The sequence below is a fragment of the Patella vulgata genome, chromosome 2 (genome assembly GCF_932274485.2).
Source record: "Patella vulgata chromosome 2, xgPatVulg1.2, whole genome shotgun sequence".
NCBI lineage: Eukaryota > Metazoa > Mollusca > Gastropoda > Patellidae > Patella > Patella vulgata.
The window spans coordinates 51478396-51498541 of NC_065880.2; the positions used below are offsets into that span (position 1 = coordinate 51478396).

The following is a 20146-nucleotide window of genomic DNA, read 5'->3' on the forward strand; positions in this document are numbered from 1 at the left end:
TCACCTAATAAACACCTACGCCAAGTGTGAACATTCTAGCTCAATTAGAATGGGAGTTATTGTGTTCCAAAGTCTCGACCAATGAAATTTCTTATCGCTCTGCTTACCCTTAACAGAAAATGCTCATTATCGAACTTAGTCAAGGTATTGATGTAATGAAACTATACACCAAGTTTCACCACTCTCGCTTAATAAGAACTAAAGTTATCGTGTCCCAAAGCATCAACCAATCAAATTGCTTAGCTCTGCTGACGTATAGACAGACCGACGGACTGACGGACGAACCCATTTTAATAGTCCCCTGCTTTCTTATAAAGGCGGGGGACAAATATGGTATATCAAGGTTGTGGACCCTCGGGAAACTTGATAAAATTTGAAATTTTGACGAAACTTGAAATACATGTGCATAACCCAAAGACCTTGGTTACTTTCGATATTCGCGCATATCGGATCGTAACTTCCTGAATTATGGCCCCGATTGTACGAAAATTCGCGTTTTTAGGTTGTGGTCACAAATATTATCCAATTTATATAAAAAAAAAAGTTCGAATATATCACCGTTACACCCTAACAATGGTTGAGTTTGAATTTCCTGAAAATCGAACCAAAACTGCCGGACAAAATGGCCGCTACTAGTACGCAAATTAGTGTAAAAATATGGTATATCAAGGTTGTGGACCCTTTAGAAACTTGATGAAACTTGAAATTTTGACGAAACTTGAAATACACGTGGTCCCTCTAGAGGTAACAATTTTTATCCGATTTAAAAAACGTTTAAATATATTACCGTTACAACCTAATGATGGTTGAGTTCGAATTTCGTGAAAATCAGACCGAAACTGCTTGAAAAAATGGCCGTCCCCCGTACGCAAATGGTGTAAATATATGGTATATCAAATTTATGTTTAAACACAAAGATCTTGGTTCCTTTCGATAATCGCGCATATCCAATGAAACTTAAAATATATCCGAGTCCATTTCGATATTCGCGCATTTCAGACATAAATTCCTGGATTATGGCCCCTGATTGTACGAAAATCCCCCCTCCCCCTCTTTTTTTTAGCTTGTTATCTGTCCATCACTTGCAAAATGTGGGCGTATCTTGCCTGTCTTTTCACCTTCGTGTTAGTAATGTGTGATACATTTATCAACTCTTTTTAACAATTTTCTTCTATATCAAAACCCAAGGCACACCCACTTCTTCTTGGTGGAACTCATTGGGTAGGCTATTCTGACTTTATCATATAGTTGTAATAAATAACTATTTTTTTATTTTTTTATTTCATGTGATGTTATTCTAAAAACAGCCGGTAAGACTTTTATATTATTTAACTATATGATAAACATACGAATCAAAATTTACAATTTTACGGGTAAAATTAAAGTAAAATATATTTTTTCGCGATGTTGTCCAAATTAAATCCAGTAAATCAAATAACTTAAGTAATTATCTATCGTTTTTTCTTTTTTTCCCCATATGCTGGTTCGTTTGTTGGTCATAAACGAACAATAGATTGTAAGTATATATATTTATATTCCAATTTTATATATATTTATATATGATTGTTGGTCACAATTATGTTTTTCTAACAAATAAGATGGGCTGCCTGGTAACGAAACATACGCCCACAGCAGCTAAATCGTCCGCGCAGTCGACAAGGGTATTTATTCCTTTGTAGGTAATTGGGGGCCTTTACAAGACAGTTCCATACAGATCAGATTATAAATTTTGTCGTTTGAGGGTTTACAAGGTTCTACAAACTGAAACATGGGTATCAACTCTGGAAGTAATCTACAGAAATTGTTGAAATTTGACAGGCTTTTTCGTTTTACTAATTTAAATAATGCGTATAAATTTCATACAGATCACATGATCACTTTTGTCATTCAAACGTTCACAATCGCCGTAACTCTAGAAATTATTGACGGAAATTGCTGAAATTCAATAGACCACTGTTTCACAAATTTAAATGATGCATATAAATTTCATACATATTGGGTGATAACTTTCATCAATCGAGCATTAACAAGGTTTAACAAAGTGAAACAAGGGCCATAACTCTAGAAGTAATTATTGTAAATTGCTAAAATTCAATAGGCTTCTTCGTTTCACTAATTTAAATCATGCATATAAATATCACGTTAGAGCGGTCACTAGGTTCAATAAAGTGAAACAAGGGCCCTAACTGTAGACGTAATAAACGGAAATTGCTGAAATTCAATCAATAGGCTTCTTCGTTTCACTAATCTAAATAATGCATATAAATTTCAGAAAGATCGGGTGATAACTTTTGGCGTTAGAGCGTTCACAAGGTTCAATAAAGTGAAACAAGGGCCATAACTCTAGACGTAATAAACGGAAATTGTTGAAATTCAATAGGATGCTTCGTTTCAATAATTTAAATCATGCATATAAATTTCAGAAAGATCGGATAACTTTTGGCGTTAGAGCGTTCACAAGGTTCAATAAGGTGAAACAAGGGCCATAACTCTAGATGTAATCAACGGAATTGCAGAAATTCAATAGGCTTCTTCGTTTCACTAACTTAAATATTGCATATAAATTTCACAAAGGTCGGGTGTTAACTTTTGGCATTAGAGCGTTCACAATGTTCAACAAAGTGAAACAAGGGCCATAACTCTAGACGTAATACATGGAAATTATTGAAATTAAATAGGATTCTTCATCTCACTAATGTAAACAACATATATCAATTTTAAAACAATTGGATGATAACTTTTGGCGTTAGAGCGTTCACAAGAAATTGTGGACGATGGACGGACGGGGGCGACGGCAATATACGTCCACATTTCAATGTGGGCGTATAAAAAGGATGGAAACATAATAATATTTACTTTGCGCAGTTTGGTTCTTTTGATACATAATATACATTCTAATAAATTATTTATTTTTGCTTTCATATTGAATGTTTTGATCTGAAACAAGGTTGAGGTAAGTGTAATAGATAAACTTTCGAAGTACTTTTAAACAACTGATTGGTTTCTGATAACAAAATAAAATGTGACAACCATATTTTAAAACTATAGACTATTTTGTGTTTATGAAATATTCGATTCATAAAAAAAACTCAGCTACCAGAACCTCGCTTAAAAATTTGAGATAGATCTGATGAGATACGGAAGCTCGAGAGAAGAGGTATTTTTCCTTTAAAAAAGCTTGGATGATCATTATTATTTCCTTTTTTTATGTCATTGTTTACCCAAACAGTTGGAAATGAAATGATATGGGGTTTAATGTCCTACTGTTCTGTTCCGAACTGGGCTAATGAAGACGGGCATACGCCATAGTGTGCTATGAGGGAAACTTTGCCCGGACAGCGGCACTACGGCCTACTCTTATATCGAATTCCAACTTCCAATGAATCTATTACATGCACGCCAATGTGTAGATGGGATCTTGTTTTTTCGTACCATCCGAACGACTAGACAGCTGTCCTTGTCAGGCCCTCCGTACTGTATCACTGGACAAGGGGGAACCACGCCGGAAAATCTTGATGAATTTTTCTCTTGACCAATGCAGGGATCCCCCAAACAGTTGGAAGTTATATAAATGGTCGATTCCGTGTCCTGGTCATATTACCAATTGTTGATTTGTTTAAGACGTGCTCTTTTGATTATGATCCAGAACGCGATGTGAAACATTTTTATACGCCCACATTTTCATGTGGACGTATATTGTCGTCGCCCCTGTCCGTCCACAATTGTTTGTGGACACTCTACAGGTCACAATGTTTATCCGATTTCAACGAAACTTGAAATATAGGTTTATCTCCCTATGATCTCGTTTCCTGTCGATATTGGCATGTAGCGGACCGTAACTTCATGGATTATGGCCCCTGATTGTACGAAAAACCGCGTTTTAGCTTGTGGACCTATAGAGGTTGCATTTTTTATCTAATTTTGTTGAAATTTGAAATGTAAGTTTATAACCCAAAGATCTCGGTTCCTTTCGATATTCGCGCATATTGAATTGTAATTTCCTTAATTATTGCCCTTGATAGTAGGAAAAATCACTTTCTTGTTAGCTTGTTCTCTATCCATCTCTCGAAAATGTGGGCGTATCCTACCTGGCAGCCGCTGGTTGTTGAATGTGACAATCAAATATCACATGGAGAAGTATAGTGAAGTCCATCCAGAATTCGTAAAAAAGATTTATGAGATCTATCTATGGTTCCTTTCTTCGATATTTGCACATATCGGACCGTAACTTCCTGAATTATGGCTCCTGATTTTATTCCGATTTGAAAAACCGTTTGAATATATCACCGTTACACCTTAATTACGGTTGAGTTCGAATTTCGTGAAAATCGAACCAAAACTGCGGGACAAAATGACCGCCCCTCGTACGCAAACAGTGTACAAATATGGTATATCAAGGTTGCGGGCCCTCTAGAGCTCACAATTTTGATCCGATTTTGATGAAGGTTGAAATACATGTTTATAACCCAAAGATATTGGTTCCTTTCGATATTCCGATTTGAAAAACCGTTTGAATATATCACCGTTACACCTTAATGACGGTTGAGTTCGAATTTCGTGAAAATCGGATCAAAACTGCCGGACAAAATGGCCGCCCCTCGTACGCAAACAGTGTACAAATATGGTATATCAAGGTTAATTGCGGACCCTCTAGAGGTCACAATTTTGATGAAACTTGAAATACATGTTTATAATCCGAAGATCTTGGTTGCTGTCGATATTTGCGCATATCGGATCGTAACTTCCTGAATTATCGCCCCTGGTTGTACGAAAAATCGCGTTTTTAGCTTGTGGTCCCTCTAGAGGTCACAATTATTATCACCGTGATGTTTGTTGAGTTCGAATTTCGTGAAAATTGGGCCAAAACTGCCGGACAAAATGGCTGCCCCTCGTACGCAAATAGTGTATAGAATCTGGTATATCAAGGTTTGTGGGTCCTCTAGAGGTCGAAAGGAACTGAGATCTTTGGGTTATAAACTTACATTTCAAGTTACAACATAATCGGATAAAAATTCTGACCTCTATCAGGTCCACAAGCTAAAAACGCGATTTTTCGTACAATCAGGGGCCTTAATCCATGAAGTTACGGTCTGATACATGCCAATATCGAAAGCAACCTAGATCTTAGGGAGATAAACCTATATTAGAAGTTTCGTTGAAATCGGATAAAAACTGTGACCTGTAGAGTGTCCACAAACAAATTGTGGACGGACGGACAAACATGAAAATGTGGGCGTATAAAAACGTGTGAATATATCACCGTTACACACTAAGATCTTGGTTCCTTTTGATAATCGCGCATATCCGAACGTAACTTCCTGGATTATGGCCCCTGATTGTTCGAAAAGTCGCATTTTTAGTTTGCGGATTCTCTAGAGGTCACAATTTTTTTTCAGATTTAAAACAGCGTTTAAATATATCACCATTCCGCCAAAATGAAGGTTGAATTCAAATTTCGGGAAAATTGAAATGAAACTGCCCAACAAAATGGCCGCTCTTTGTACGCAAATTGTGTAAAAGTATGTAATACGAATATTGTGGACCCTATAGAGGTTACAATTTTTATCCGATTTTGATGAAACTTGAAATGTATGTTCTTAACCCAAAGATTTCCGTTCCATATCTTCCCGGATTATGGCCCCTGATTGTAGGCTAAAAAAAAACCCACATTATTTCTATACCTTGTTCAATGTCCATCTCTTGCCAAATGTGGGCGGATCTTGCTTGGCAACCGTTTGTTCAATATTTTTTGTCCCCCGCCTTTCGAAGAAAGCAGGGGACTATTAAAATGGGTTCGTCCGTCTGTCTGTCCGTCCGTCCGTCCGCCCGTCCGTCTGTCTGTCCGTCACACTTTTTGGGACACAATAACTCTCTTCCTAATTGAGCTAGAATGTTCAAACTTGGTGTATGTGTTTATTAGGTCAATGCCTTGATGGAGTTCGAAGATGAGCATTTTCCGCTTAGGGTAAGCAGAGATAAGCAATTTGATTGGTTGATGCTTTGGGACACGATAACTCTCTTCCTAATTGGGCTAGAATGTTCAAACTTGGTGTATGTGTTGATTAGGTCAATGCCTTGATGGAGTTCGAAGATGAGCATTAGGGTAAGCAGAGATAAGCAATTTGATTGGTTGATGCTTTGGGACACGATAACTTTTAATTGAGCTAGAATGTTCAAACTTGGTGTATGTGTTTATTAGGTCAATGCCTTGATGGAGTTCGAAGATGAGCATTTTCCGCTTAGGGTAAGCAGAGATAAGCAATTTGATTGGTTGATACTTTGGGGCACGATAACTCTCTTCCTAATTGAGCTAGAATGTTCAAACTTGGTGTATGTGTTGATTAGGTCAATGCCTTGATGGAGTTCGAAGATGAGCATTTTCCGCTTAGGGTAAGCAGAGATAAGCAATTTGATTGGTTGATGCTTTGGGACACGATAACTTTAGTTCTAATTAAGTGAGATTGATGAAACTTGGTGTATAGTTTCATTACAGTAATACCTTGACTAAGTTTGATAATGAGCATTTTCTGCTCAGGGTAAGCAGCAATTTGATTGGTTGATACTTTGGGGCACGATAACTCTCTTCCTAATTGAGCTAGAATGTTCAAACTTGGTGTATGTGTTGATTAGGTCAATGCCTTGATGGAGTTCGAAGATGAGCATTTTCCGCTTAGGGTAAGCAGAGATAAGCAATTTGATTGGTTGATGCTTTGGGACACGATAACTTTAGTTCTAATTAAGTGAGATTGATGAAACTTGGTGTATAGTTTCATTACAGTAATACCTTGACTAAGTTTGATAATGAGCATTTTCTGCTCAGGGTAAGCAGAGCGATACGCAATTTGATTGGTCGAGACTTTGGAAAACAATAACTCTCCTACTTTGATTGTTAGACTATAAGTAAAGATATACTGTTTGATTGTTCAATACTTTGTAAAAGATAATTTGTGATAAATTTATATGTGTCCTCTAATTATTTTCCTATTTCGGCGGGGGAAATCAGCCTCACTGTTGGCTTGTTTAATATGTACTTGCACGTATATATAATACCCCCCCCCCCTCCCCAAAAAAATAAACAACCAAATGATTTGTTTTTCTTCTTTTCATATAAATAATTCAACAGCTTTACGTAAGTATTCAATTTAGTTATAATATAGGTTACTATTGTTTAGTGATAATCCAATATCAAAACACTGAGGAACGTCATGCAGTCTGCCAGATGGTTTATAAAATCGAAATATTGAGAGTGTTGTGTATACAATGTTATTCCAAATAAGATTTGTCTTTTAATTCAGTGGTAATGCTAAATATAGTCATGGACCAATAGGGTTCATAATAGAGCCGAACAGGTCGTCGACAATGAGATACTGAAATGCTGGCGAAGAAATATTATTTGGTTATTATAAGGTGCATCTGGTAAGATAAAAAAAAATTGCTAGAGCTTCCCCTTAACACACCCGCGGATCTATCACATTATGGGTGACCAGAAAGTCTGTAAACATTACCGCCGTCAGATTGAATAGTTGCATATCCAAATTGTAGTTTCTTCATAATGAGCTTCTATGCATTATACATGTAAATTTGTCTTTTCGTTTATTTTCCATGTCGGTTTTATATGGATCTTTCTCAGGGTGTAAGTATAATATTACTTCCTTTTTATCTTACGAAACTGTTACGATGCAAGATACGCCCACATTTTGAAAATCAATAGGGCTCATTCTCTCATTGTCCAAATGCTTCGCATCGAATTAAATAACAAAGAAATGCACATCTGTAATATGTCTTTCCGTGTCGGTCACATTTTGCAATACTTTTGGCGCCACTGAACAAAAGAGGGCTATTGTCGGCGATTAGTTGGATTGTTTTGTCATATTTTTAATTATCCATAATCTTTTCAATTTTTTTTTATAAAATCATTTAAATTTGGGATGTAGAATCATACTCCTCGCAGTGTTTCGTTGGATTAAACCTCATGTCACTCGACACTGCTGTAATGAAAGCACATTTCTGTTCCAAATTATGACTGGTCAATAGTCCGATTTTATTTAATTTCCAATAAAGCCCCTTTAAAGTCCGGGGGAGGGGGGGGGGCTGTCAGTGAGGTTACAGAGAGAGAGAGAAAGAGAGAGATGGGGTTTAACGTCCACTCGACACAAACCAGGCCATTTCAGGACTAACACGTGGTTGAATCATACTCCTCGCAGTGTTTTATCTGATTAAACCTAATCTCACTCAACACTGCTGTAATGAAAGCAAATTTCTGTTCCAAATTATGACTGGTCACTAGTCCGATTTTATTTAATTTACAATAATGCCCCTTTAAAGTGTGTGTGTGTGTGGGGGGGGGGGGCTGGCTGTGAGGTTAGAGAGAGAGAGAGAGAGAGAAATGGGGTTTAACGTCCACTCGACACAAACTAGGCCATTTCAGGACTAATACATGGTTGAATCATACTCCTCGCAGTGTTTTATTTGATTAAACTTAATCTCACTCAACACTGCTGTAATGAAAGCAAATTTCTGTTCCAAATTATGACTGGTCAATAGTCCGATTTTATTTAATTTCCAATAATGCCCCTTTAAAGTGTGTGTGTGTGTGTGGGGGGGGGGGGGCTGGCAGTGAGGTTAGATAAAGAGAGAGGGAGGTGTAACGTCTACTCGACACAAATTAGGTAATTTCGGGACTAACACATGGCGAATAGCAGAATATTGCAGAAAAGCTAATTGCGTGGCAAACGAGGCTCTATCAAAACGGCTACAATGTAAACAATACTGTTTGGAGACGAACAACACTTTCGCTGTTTTTAGTATATGTACCTTAAATCACTGTCCAAAGTTTTAGGGAAGACCCCAGATTAAACGATGGGTTGTCATGTTGCTGTACTTAGGAGATATTTTATTGAATGGGGAGAACAGACACCCTTCCTCAAAAACTCTAGTATCAGAAGTCAATCCAGCAATGGCCAGAGAGGGATTTCTCGGGCCATTGTTTCAAGAATATGGTGTAGAATATGCATATCTATAACACATATTTCCTGGTCGGTCACCTTTTGCAATACTTTATGCGCTAGTGAGAAAAACGCTCTGTCGCTTCTTCTCGGTAATTAGGAGTATCGGAACCTGTCCATGTAAACGTTCTCACAGATTACACGCTGGTGGCCTGTATTCCTAGAAAGAAACAATGCTAATTGAGTGGCTTCTGGAAGTCGATGCTCATTCGATTTCCAGTTTACACGATGATGCAATACGTCCTTAATGAAGAGCTGCTACTAAAGTTGTTAATCCTAGAAGAAACTAGCTTAGCTGCATAGAATTTAATTGATGTCAAATATTGGAATATCCGACTAGTATTCGAATACAGGAGTTCTGCAATCTAATATTCGGTCAGAACACTATAGTGTATTCTTAATAAATTTAGTCTAGAGTCTGGTCATAATATACGACTATAATTTCATTGTGGCAGTACATGCCGTTCGTTATTCGCGTAATGTAAACACTCTACTATGTAGTTCTTCATAGATTTTTGCTAGGATTGTTTTGGTAATCATGATGGGGAACCGTAACAAATTTCAGAGTCGAACATAAGTTCTATGCAGAGTTATTGCCCAGTCACTTTGGCTTAGGTTTTTTGAGAATTTGTTTTCAAACTTTTTGACTTAAGAGAGAGAGAGAAATGGGGTTTAACGTCCACTCGACACAAACTAGGTCTATCGCTAAAATCTTGGTTCAGAGTAGATCAATTTGACTGAAATTTCCTTTAGATTATGGGGGGTTGGATGGCTGAATGGGTAGCGTGCGCGCGCTGTATCATAAAGTCTGTCATTGAGTCGACTGGTGTGGTTTCGAATCCCCGGTTGTATGTGGCAAGGAGTAGGGTCGCCTGTCCAACCTTGTGGGTTTTCTCCGGGTCCTCCCACTGCTAAAGACCCCTACGTGCAAGCGAATTATGTAAATAAAATCAAACCATATGTTAGTCCCGAAATGACCTAGTTTGTGTCGAGTGGACGTTAAACCACATTTCTCTCTCTCTCCCTTTAGATTATCTAGTTTTTAACTATTATTGTGAGAACTGCCAGCTCTTAATCTAATCTCCCATAGTGTATCTTTAAAAAAATGATTCTTTTCTTTTGCATGTTGATGCTTCTAAAAATGGAAATAATAGGGAGTAAGTATGAATTTTACATCTTATTCACATTGGTGCGCAGCGTTTTTCTTAGCTCACTGTCTATGAATAAAATACATGCAATCATACGTTTGGGGCATTATCCATCCCAGTCCCACCAAATCCAGAAACTCAATTCTCTTGTGAAAACCAGGTTTTAAGAATGGCCACGATACATAATATTAATCCATATTTCCACTGGCTTCTTGATTCAGTCTAAATCAGTTGTTGTAAAGAGAGCACACTTTATAGTTGATGCAAAGTTGGGTGTGAGTGGAGTTTGGGGATTTTTTTAAAATGTATTTGGAGACTATATATATCCCAAGGATAGCTTGAAGATCACACAGTATATTAGATTAATTTTTTTCAGACCTGTTCTCTGTGTGGATATCTTGACTACCAAAAGGGTTGCTGCTTTGGATACCATACTGGCTGATTTCCAGGAATAGAGTTTCTCCTTACCAAAACTATTACTTGCCCAACCCTATGTTATAAAGATGTACTACTAAATCTTGCAATAAAATAACTACATGTTAATCATTGAACTCAGTCAAGACATTCATCTAATGAACATCAATTTTAAACATTCTACCTCAATTAAAAGCAGAGTTATGTTCCAAAGTCTTGGCCAATCAAATTGCTTATCGCTACTTAGTCTAAGCAGAGAATTCTCATTATCGAACTTAGTCAAGGTATTGATATAATTAATCTTTACCCTGAGTTTCATCGCTCTCTCCCAAAAAGAACCAATATTATCATGTTTCAAATTCTAAACCAATCAAATTGCTTATCTCTCACTTAATTAGAACTAAAGTTTTCGTGTCCCAAAGCATCAACCAATCAAATTGCTTATCTCTGCTTACCCTAAGCAAAAAATGCTCATCTTTGAACTCCATCAATGCATTGACCTAATGAACGCCTACGCAAAGTGTAAACATTCTTCCTCAATTAGGAGAGTTAATGTGTTCCAAGAGGTCTCTACTTTGCCTAAGCATGAAATGCTCAGCATCAATCTTTGTTAAAGTATTGATGTAATGAAACTATACACAAAGTTTCACCACTATCAGTCAACTAGAATCAAAGTTGTTAAGCTCCATAGTCTCGACCAATCAAATTGCCTATTACTCTGCTTACCTTACGCAGAACATGTTCATCTTTGAACTCCATCACGGCATTCATCTAATGAACACTTACACAAGGTTTGAACATTCTAGCTCAATTAGAAGGAGAGTTATTGTGTTCTAAAGTCTCAACCAATCAAATTGCTTAATAATTGTGTTAATTGTGTTAATAAACACCTACACAAAGTTTGAAAATTCTATCTCAATTATAAAGATAGTTATTGTGTCCTATAAAGTATGACGAACGGATGGACAGGCAGATTTTAATAGTTCTCTGTAGTGCTTTCTTTGAAAGGCTGGGGACAAAAAAGAAAATCACTTAAAAGTGTACCAAATAGCACACTGTATGGCGTATGCCCGTCTTTTATTAGCCCAGTAAGACGGTAAACCCCATTTCATTTGAACAAATATAGTAGGTTTAAAAAGTAGGTCATAGGTACACTATAACAGAGCATTCCACATTCCTGTTTTGATTGATATGGTACTTTTTAAAATGAAGAGAATGAAATATGAAATGGCTGTAATATGACAAGAGGCAAAGAAGGCTAGGCATTGGGTTTGTTTTGCCAAATTTACACCGCCCCAGGGGGTCGGGACATGCACCAAAATAAATAGTTGCTATCCTTATATTCTTACAGTATAAGGAATAAATATGCCAAGCTTCAAGATCATCCATATCGAATTCCAGTTTGTAGACAAAAAATACAACAACTGGGCATGGCTGTCCCTGGGGGTTGGACACGGACCAATATATATAGGTACAACCCTATGCTGGATCATTCCGAACTGTGTCCAAATCTGTTAATAATTGCAACCTGTATATTATTTACAGACAAAAAGTGGGTGTGGCACTGCCAAAGGGGGGGGGGGGGATCGTGCACCAACATCAATAGTTGCCGTCCTTAAGGTATAAGGACTAAGTATACCAAGTTCCAAGATAATCCATTCAGAATTGTGGCCTTCTGGCACTAAAGGCAAAAATTGGCCGTGGCTCTGCCCATGGGGGTCCGGGCATGCACCAAAGTCAATAGTTGACGCCCTTAAGCTATAAGAATACATATGCCAAGTACCAAGCTGATCCATTCAGAATTGCGGCCTGTATACGATAAACACAAAAATTGGGCGTGGCTCTGCCCCTGGAGTCGGAACATGCAGTTGTCTTGAGGCTATAAGGAATACATAAACATATCCCAAGTTCCAAGACGATCCATTAAGAATCGTGGCCTGTAGGCAACACACAGAGGCCCAAAGAAAAAATGGGTGGGGTCTGGCAATCATCAAAAAATGAAATGGGTCATCCTTAGGGTATAAGGAATAGGTATGCAACGTTTCTAAAGGATCTGTTAAGAATTTCGGCCACACTCAAAAATTGGGCCTGGCTCTGTCCCAGGGGGTAGGGCAGGCACCAAATACAATAGGAATCATCCTTAAGGTATAAAGAATAAGTATGTAAAGTTTCAAGACGATCACTTAAGAATTGTGGCCTGCAGGCGACGGCAATATACGTCCACATTATGAATGAGGGGGAGGTCGGGTGTCCATCCAGAATTTCCGGCGTGGTTCCCCCCTTGTCTGTGGTGCAGAACGGAGGGCTGACAAGGACAGCTGTCTAGTCGTTTGGATGGGACAAAACAACAAGGTCCCGTGTACACATTGGCGTGCACGTAAAAGATCCCTTGACAGTTGGAATATGATATGAGTAGGCCTTGGTGCCGCTGTCTGGGCAAAATTTCCCTCATAGGACACTGTATGGCGTGTTCCCGTCTTCCTTAGCCCAGTTTTAAGCAGAACAGTAGGACGGTTAAACACCATTTCATTTCATTTCATTATGAATGTGGACGTATAAAAAACTAAGACTAGTATAACAAATACAAATTAAACAGAAAAATGTTTAAAAATGTTGGTCACTGACAATGTTAGGTGCAAACCAAATCAGGCCAGTTCATACAATTATCTGACCATATTTTATATTATGCAACAAAATTAATAGGAAATAAAAAGGTTTTTCTTTCCTTTCGCTTTTAAATCTTAATCACACAGGAACACTGATTTTCTCCACTGAACTTATTCAGAATACATATGTAATTTTGTATTTTATAAAAAATATTTTCTGTCATTGCATTGAACATTGATCAAGTTATATTAAAATCACACCTCTGCTACTTCTTTGAGATCCTGTTTTAAAATAGTGTCCATTCCTTCAAATAAGAAATAGCCAGTGAATTTTTTATCACTTAGTAATAAAGGAAACCAAAGTTTATCATCTGCCCACATTTTATCAAATGGAATACTATCAATATCATACCACCTGGGTCGCATTTCTGAAAGGAAAATATATGTATATATTTAAGGCACATTCAATAACAAAATCAACACAGTGGATGGATATCTAAATGATCTATTGTGGAGATTTTTTGTTTGTCCTAAACTACAGAATTTTAATGATGCTTGGAAAAAATCTAAATATAATTTATTACAATTTGGTATATAACATTACCCAAATAAGACCTAACAAAATGAACCAGGAATCAACCATCAGCCATCTTGGATCAAAAATCGAAGTCAGATAATTATCGAAGTGCCATTGTCCAAAGAACAAACATGTCCAGTTTCATGTCAATTGTATGAATTTGTGGACCCTCAGGCTTTTTGAAAGAACAATGCACAAGATTACCAAGTCATATGGAACTGTTTCTGGATCGAAAATTAAAGTATTGTGTTTTCCCATTAATTTTCATATAAACTTAACATACATGACAAACTTCAAACTTTTGTGGCAACTGATGAGGTCCTGATATGTGGGATTTAATGCAGATTTAACTCATTGAATTTACATGCAGTCCTGAACTGTGGAATTTTAATATAGCTTCTAGTATTTAGTGCCCATGGCCCACACAAACATTTTAAAGTAATATCAATTTATTTACCACTACAGATATTTTATATCTTACACAATAAACACTTTACTACTTGCATATTAATGGGAAGGTGTGGTTGGGACAGAAGTAAGAAATTATGAGTAAAGCATTACCTGATGTTTCTATTGGTTCACAAGTAACCTCTGTGGTAGAAAATACATGAACTTCTAATATCTGTGGATCTCCAGTAAATTCAAACTTCAACAAAGCAACATTAGATAAACTATCCGGAGATGCTATTAAACCAGATTCTTCTTCTAATTCTCTAAAATATAACAAATTATAATATTCTATTAATCATTTTATCACAGATATCTAAGGTTCAATCCCTGCAGAAAAAGTTCTAGAGATAGATGGATAATGGTTGGGTGGGGGAGATTGAGGTGCAGCTCGGGGGAGGTCAGATAGACCTTTCAGAAGTTCAGAATATTGATTGCATTAAAGTATTTGATATTTACAGCATGGCAAAAGTTATAAAAAGATGATATTCACCTTAACACCATATAATTTTCCTTGCAAGGCTATTACATATATGGAGTTGTGAGCATTTTTGTGCGAAAAGATACAGAACAAGGATTTTGGACTTGCAGGTTGTAAATCACCCTCTCCTTGGAAACAAGTTGTCAAAAATTAAATTTTACACATTTAATTAATTGCACATTTATCTTGTTGTAATGCATCTGCAATCACACATAGCCTAAGTAGAAAATGCTCATGATTTAACGTAGTCAAATAAGGTATTAAGGCAATGAAACTATACACTGAGTTTGACCATTCAATTAGAATCAAAGTTATCCACTCGTCCTGTTAGTGTAATAATGGCAGCTTTGTTAATATTGTCAAAAGGGTGTCCCTTGGAGTGTCTCAAAAGATAGGTTTTTGGTTACAAAATGTTTTCTTTTGGCAGGTTAGAAATATTTTCCAATCAATGTTTATTGTCATGAGGACTGTGGGAGAGATATTTTTAAAAATTAGAACAGACATATTTTATCTACACTGTTAAAGAAAAAATAAAATGTAATAGGCCTACCTTACAGCAGCTTCAACAATTGTTTCACCCTTTTCAACTTTACCACCAAATCCATTCCATTTACCCATACCAAATCCCCTTTTCTTGTAACCTAATAAAATCTTGCATTGCTTTCTCACAAAGACTAGAGTTAACAGTTTATTAGCAACCATTCTGAGGAGGTTAACCTACCTGAAAATTAAAAACTGAAAAAAAAAAATATATATTCTAGCCTAATATTAAAGATTATTACAAATTAAAATTTAAAGAACTGGGCAATCAAATCTAACCTATGCCCACAAAACCCTGGTCAAATTGTTATTTGTTATTATGAAATGTCGCCTTCTTTTCGAAACGGGTGCAAAGACAATGGGTCAGTGTTGGCATTACCGTACATTAACTTGATTGAATGATTGTGATAAATCTGTACCAGAACATATACGTTTTACAGAGATTAGTATAGTAAGTAACAACTAATCTTATTCGTAAAAAGGGTTCAGTTGCGCACATTACAATTATCCCTCTTCAATGGGGACTTGAAACAACAATTAAGTTCAACTCTTAAGTCATGATAATATATATACAGGCTTATAAAAAAAAAAAAAATAACAGTGACACACACGTCAGAAACTGTGGCCTGGGCAAATTGTTACTTGTTATTGTGCAATTCCGCCTTCTTTTCGAAAAAAAAACCTTCCCGGTGAAAAGATTTATTTCACAGCAATAAAGGAACATAAATCTTTCAATTTTGAAAAGTGTTTATTTATCAGGACTAACGGGTACAGGCAACGTGGGCGACAAAAATTTTAAAATATTTACATAAAACAATGTGGTTGGGCTTTCGCGCCACCTTATAAACGTTACTCTAACCATGAAGAGCTGCCATCACGTGACAATTACCGGTGATTCGACGCAATAAACGCATCCTGTTCTCAGAGGAAGTGGAAATTTAGGATGCCGTTACCGCTTCAGCAAGGGGCTTTGCAGGTATTTGTTTGTAAATTAATAGTCATTAGTTAGTAAATTGTATAATCTGCTGTTGTTAGAAGTGTTTTATTTCCTTTTGATAAAAGTTAATGTATGATTGATCTTATAGTACGAAAATGTTGTCAAGTGAAGGTGCTTGTCATGACATCATTCATTCGTGGTTATGGCGGAAAACGTGCTGAGTTATCCCATTTATATGTTGTAGGAGCATCAGATTAACCGGTTCAAGGTCTTTTTATTTTTGACAGATTTTAATCTTGACCATCAGAAATTAAGTTGATTGATAATCAAACTTAAAGTTCATGACGATGGGTCATCAAAAACATGTTGAAGGGTTTCCCAGATGTCCGTTCACCTGAACTGACGACAGTCGCAGTTGACAGTTTCACTTTCAAGTTTCAGAAGTAAATATGGTTTAACAACAGCAACTATAGATAATGATCAGTCTGTTGCAGCCAGTCCCGTCTCTACATTCGTTGAAAGTCGATATTTTGTCTTTATTTAGGCCTATAAATAATTGTATTTTTTATTTACTTCCCATCCAAACTGCATCAAGATCAAGCAAATAATATTATGTTACTTCATGTGATTGATGCAAAACCAGCATGGTTTTCTCTTACATTAATAACCGCAAGACCTGATAATAAGTGGAAGTCTGTGATGCCTTTTGAAATGCATTATATTTTATCATTTTGAATAAGAAATGTAAATTGCAATATCTAATAGAGTATTGGCAAAGGCAATATCATATTTGTATGTACTAATGATTCATAGCCGTAATATTTGCTTTGTTCCTACTCCCAATTAGAAAATAAACAAAATATGTTTCATTTTTATAGCCAGCAGCTGAGCCTATGCAAGTTGATGCCCAACCAGAGGAAAATGACAATACAGAGGAATCACAGAATTTTAATGTGGAAAATCCAACTATTGTAAGTTCATTGAGTGATCTTAAAGACTTGAGGTGTTTTTACGAGAAACCGATTATGGCTAATCGATTTGCAATTCCTGTTCAAACATATTTACGACAAAAATTAGCCTAATCGGTTTCACTTAATTGTCGTATTTACCACAACGATTTGTCAAATTGATTATGCAAATCTTCCAACTTGCTCGCCTGCCAGATCGACGAAATCGATTTCTAAGATGGTGTCCCCAACAAGGGACATGACATGTGCCTGACGTTAGTTCATTTTCTTTTGTATTTCACGTTAATATCATGGGCATTCCTAGGGGTGATGATTTTCCGTTTCAGAAAATAGCAAATTCCGTTTTAAGTATTTTTAATTCCGTTATTTTCCGTTTCAGAGCTGACCTTATTCCGTTTTTTCGAGATAAAATGTTATTTTATGAATAAATGAATAAAACATCTTAAAATGCCTTTTATTACAAAACGGATCATTTTAAACCAATGATAACAAATGTTGAATTGTGAATGACTTGTAATGTTCAATGACTAGTTATTCTTTAAACCTGTTTCCCGAATTAAATAACAGAAAATTACATCTTGTGAGCTCGTTTCATCTTTTTAGCAGACGAAGCCATTTTTCTCAGCTGCTAGCTGTAGTCGCGATTTATCCAGACATCTTCGTAGTTACTACCGTTTCTTCGAGAATAAGGGCTGGATTCACAAGGCTACGGTATATTTCTGATGTCACGTGGTTAATGCGGATAAACACGAGTCACGAGCCCGGCAGTAAAATAAGAAGTAAATGAAACGATTTTTACTTTTATGAAGTGACAGAAGTTTTTTTAAAGACATATATATACATTACAATGTTTAATTCAAGTTAAACTACAGAGTAATTTTATAATGGGATACATGAAAGACGGGTTTTCGTTTCGATTAAAATTATGATTCCTAAATGATGAAATGAAAGTAGCGAAATACTAAAATAGACAGTAACAAAACCACGCGATATCATTCAATATTTCCGATTTTTATGAATAAAAAGATGAAATACTTGGATAACTGCAAAATTATTTTGAGTTTGTGTTTAGTATCAGCAAATATCGGCTTTTCCGTCTTTTTCCGTGTGAGATTTCAAATTCCGTTTTGAGTGGACAATTCCGCGATTTCCGCGTTTTTTCCGCGATCACGGAAAATCATCACCCCTACATTCCTAATACAAATACAGGGCATTTGGGCACAGTCAACTGGTACAACTTCTCGTTTTTATTTATTCTTGGACTGTGTCTTCAAGAACAAATAAAGAAAAATGAATTTTTTAACATTTTTCCTCAATTCGTCAGACTTCATCTATCTTTCGAGACAACTCGTCACGTTTACGAGAACCGATTTGAATACCAACTCGAGATCTGCGACCTTTAAAAAACGAGATAGGTAATCGAAACCGATTTGTTTTCTCGTAAAAAGGCCTCTGGTATAAACCAGTGATGGGATTTAAAAAAACTGTGTTTAATAAAAATCTACAGGTGATGATCATGTGATCTAATGGAACTTATTTATGTAGGTCAGGCCTAGTGCAGATATCAAGTATCGATGCAGCGCTGATGCTGATGGGATTTTCAACCCTTTTTTGTATTATCGATGCATCTGCAAAAAATACTAATAATTAGTTTTATGTTATGTGTCCAAGGAGTTCACAAGTTCGTCCACTAGAATAAATAACACCTGACAATTAATTAACCACGGCCTTACTTAATATAAAACAAACATATATTTTGTTTTAGAGTCATGCTGAATAATTTTCCAATTATACAATATATTATAGACAAACTATTTGGATTGATTAAGAATCTTATGAAATTACTTAAAAGAAAATACAGTTGATTAAATATACTTTCAATTCATTTTTCAAGTCATACAGTGAAAACATTAGTTTTTGGGTCACCACTACTTGTTACTTGAAAATTTGCCTTGATGCTATCATTTATAGAAATAACAATTCATACACAAATATCTATTATAGTGAATCAAGGATTATTTTGAGATTGGTTTTGTAGGCTCTTCATGGCAGAAAATAATGTTATCTTTTTAATTTCTATGTGAAAAATGTAGTGATGGTCCGACATGGCACTTGTCTGCGAAATATATCAGCCGATACAGATACAATTACCGATAGTGGTGGATATAAAACTATTACACATTAAAATGCCTCGAAAGGTATGATAATCTATGTAGATATTTGTCATTGTTGGTTGGTAAACACATGGTATGCTACTATTTTACCTCCGGGGGTGGGGGGGGGGGTCGATACTGATTTCTCCCTGTAGGCCACTTATCAGCCAATTACCGATGTTCAAACAGATTATTGGACCATCACTAGAAAAATGTTTTTTATTTATATAGTCATAAAGTAATGGGTAATGGTAATTCATTACTTTCAATGTAATGGGTACCTGGTAATGGTAATTAATTACATTGCTAAAAATGAGAAAGTAATTGTAATGATTACATATAAAATTTCAAGGTTCATTTAAATCCCAAATCTAATGTACATTCCATGGCCAAACAAACTATGTCAGGGGAATAATATTTCCCGGACGTTTTTTAACGCTAGTATTAAAAAAATTAGTCTAGAGAATGTACTTCATAAATCCCTATAGACAGGCTTTGATACGATTTGTATAATGCAAACTGTCTCTTGTAAATCACCTTACACACCTGTCAGGCCTTCACAACAAATTTGAACAATGGCTAAAGAGTGTCAATTGAAGTGAATCAGATGATATTGATGTCATAATAAGTAACAGAAGAGTATTGTGGAAATATTTTTTATTCAAATAAATCAACATTTTTATAATAATGATAATGTTAGGGAAATCTTATGTTTCTATCAGAAATACTAATGTTATTTCTGTAATTTTTTAATAACAAAATGGCGGCAAAAAATTCCTGATGCATCGATGCTAGTATTGATGTTTGCGGCCATTGCATTGATGCGTAAAATTTTACTTGATATCAGCACTAGTCAGGACATGTTGCTTG

At 36.1% G+C, this 20146-nt stretch overlaps 2 protein-coding genes across 5 annotated transcripts in view; one reads left to right on the forward strand and one right to left on the reverse strand.

Annotated features, from left to right (window-relative positions):
- Window positions 1-20146, forward strand: part of LOC126810873 (COP9 signalosome complex subunit 1) — a 252236-nt gene that overhangs the window by 215348 nt on the left and 16742 nt on the right. Inside the window, exons 2-3 of one of the 3 annotated variants that reach the window (XM_056099180.1) lie at window positions 16159-16194; window positions 17034-17126. In XM_056099180.1, coding sequence (XP_055955155.1) covers window positions 16162-16194; window positions 17034-17126 — 126 coding nt within the window. In that variant the 5' untranslated portion in view covers window positions 16159-16161. Of the gene's footprint in view, window positions 1-16099; window positions 16195-17033; window positions 17127-20146 lie in introns of those variants that run through there. The other 2 variants (XM_050536197.2, XM_050536196.2) reach the window with 2 other exon arrangements.
- Window positions 13156-16116, reverse strand: LOC126810880 (oxidized purine nucleoside triphosphate hydrolase). 2 transcript variants are annotated; one of them, XM_050536209.2, is made up of 4 exons: window positions 16027-16116; window positions 15229-15413; window positions 14312-14463; window positions 13156-13601 (listed from the first exon to the last, which is right to left on the reverse strand). In XM_050536209.2, the coding sequence occupies exons 2-4, from the start codon at window positions 15378-15380 to the stop codon at window positions 13429-13431; spliced, it is 477 nt and encodes a 158-aa protein (XP_050392166.2). In that variant the 5' UTR covers window positions 15381-15413; window positions 16027-16116; the 3' UTR covers window positions 13156-13428. The 2 variants fall into 2 exon arrangements, with proteins under 2 accessions (XP_050392166.2, XP_050392167.2); XM_050536210.2 differs by lacking the exon at window positions 16027-16116 and adding an exon at window positions 15830-15976.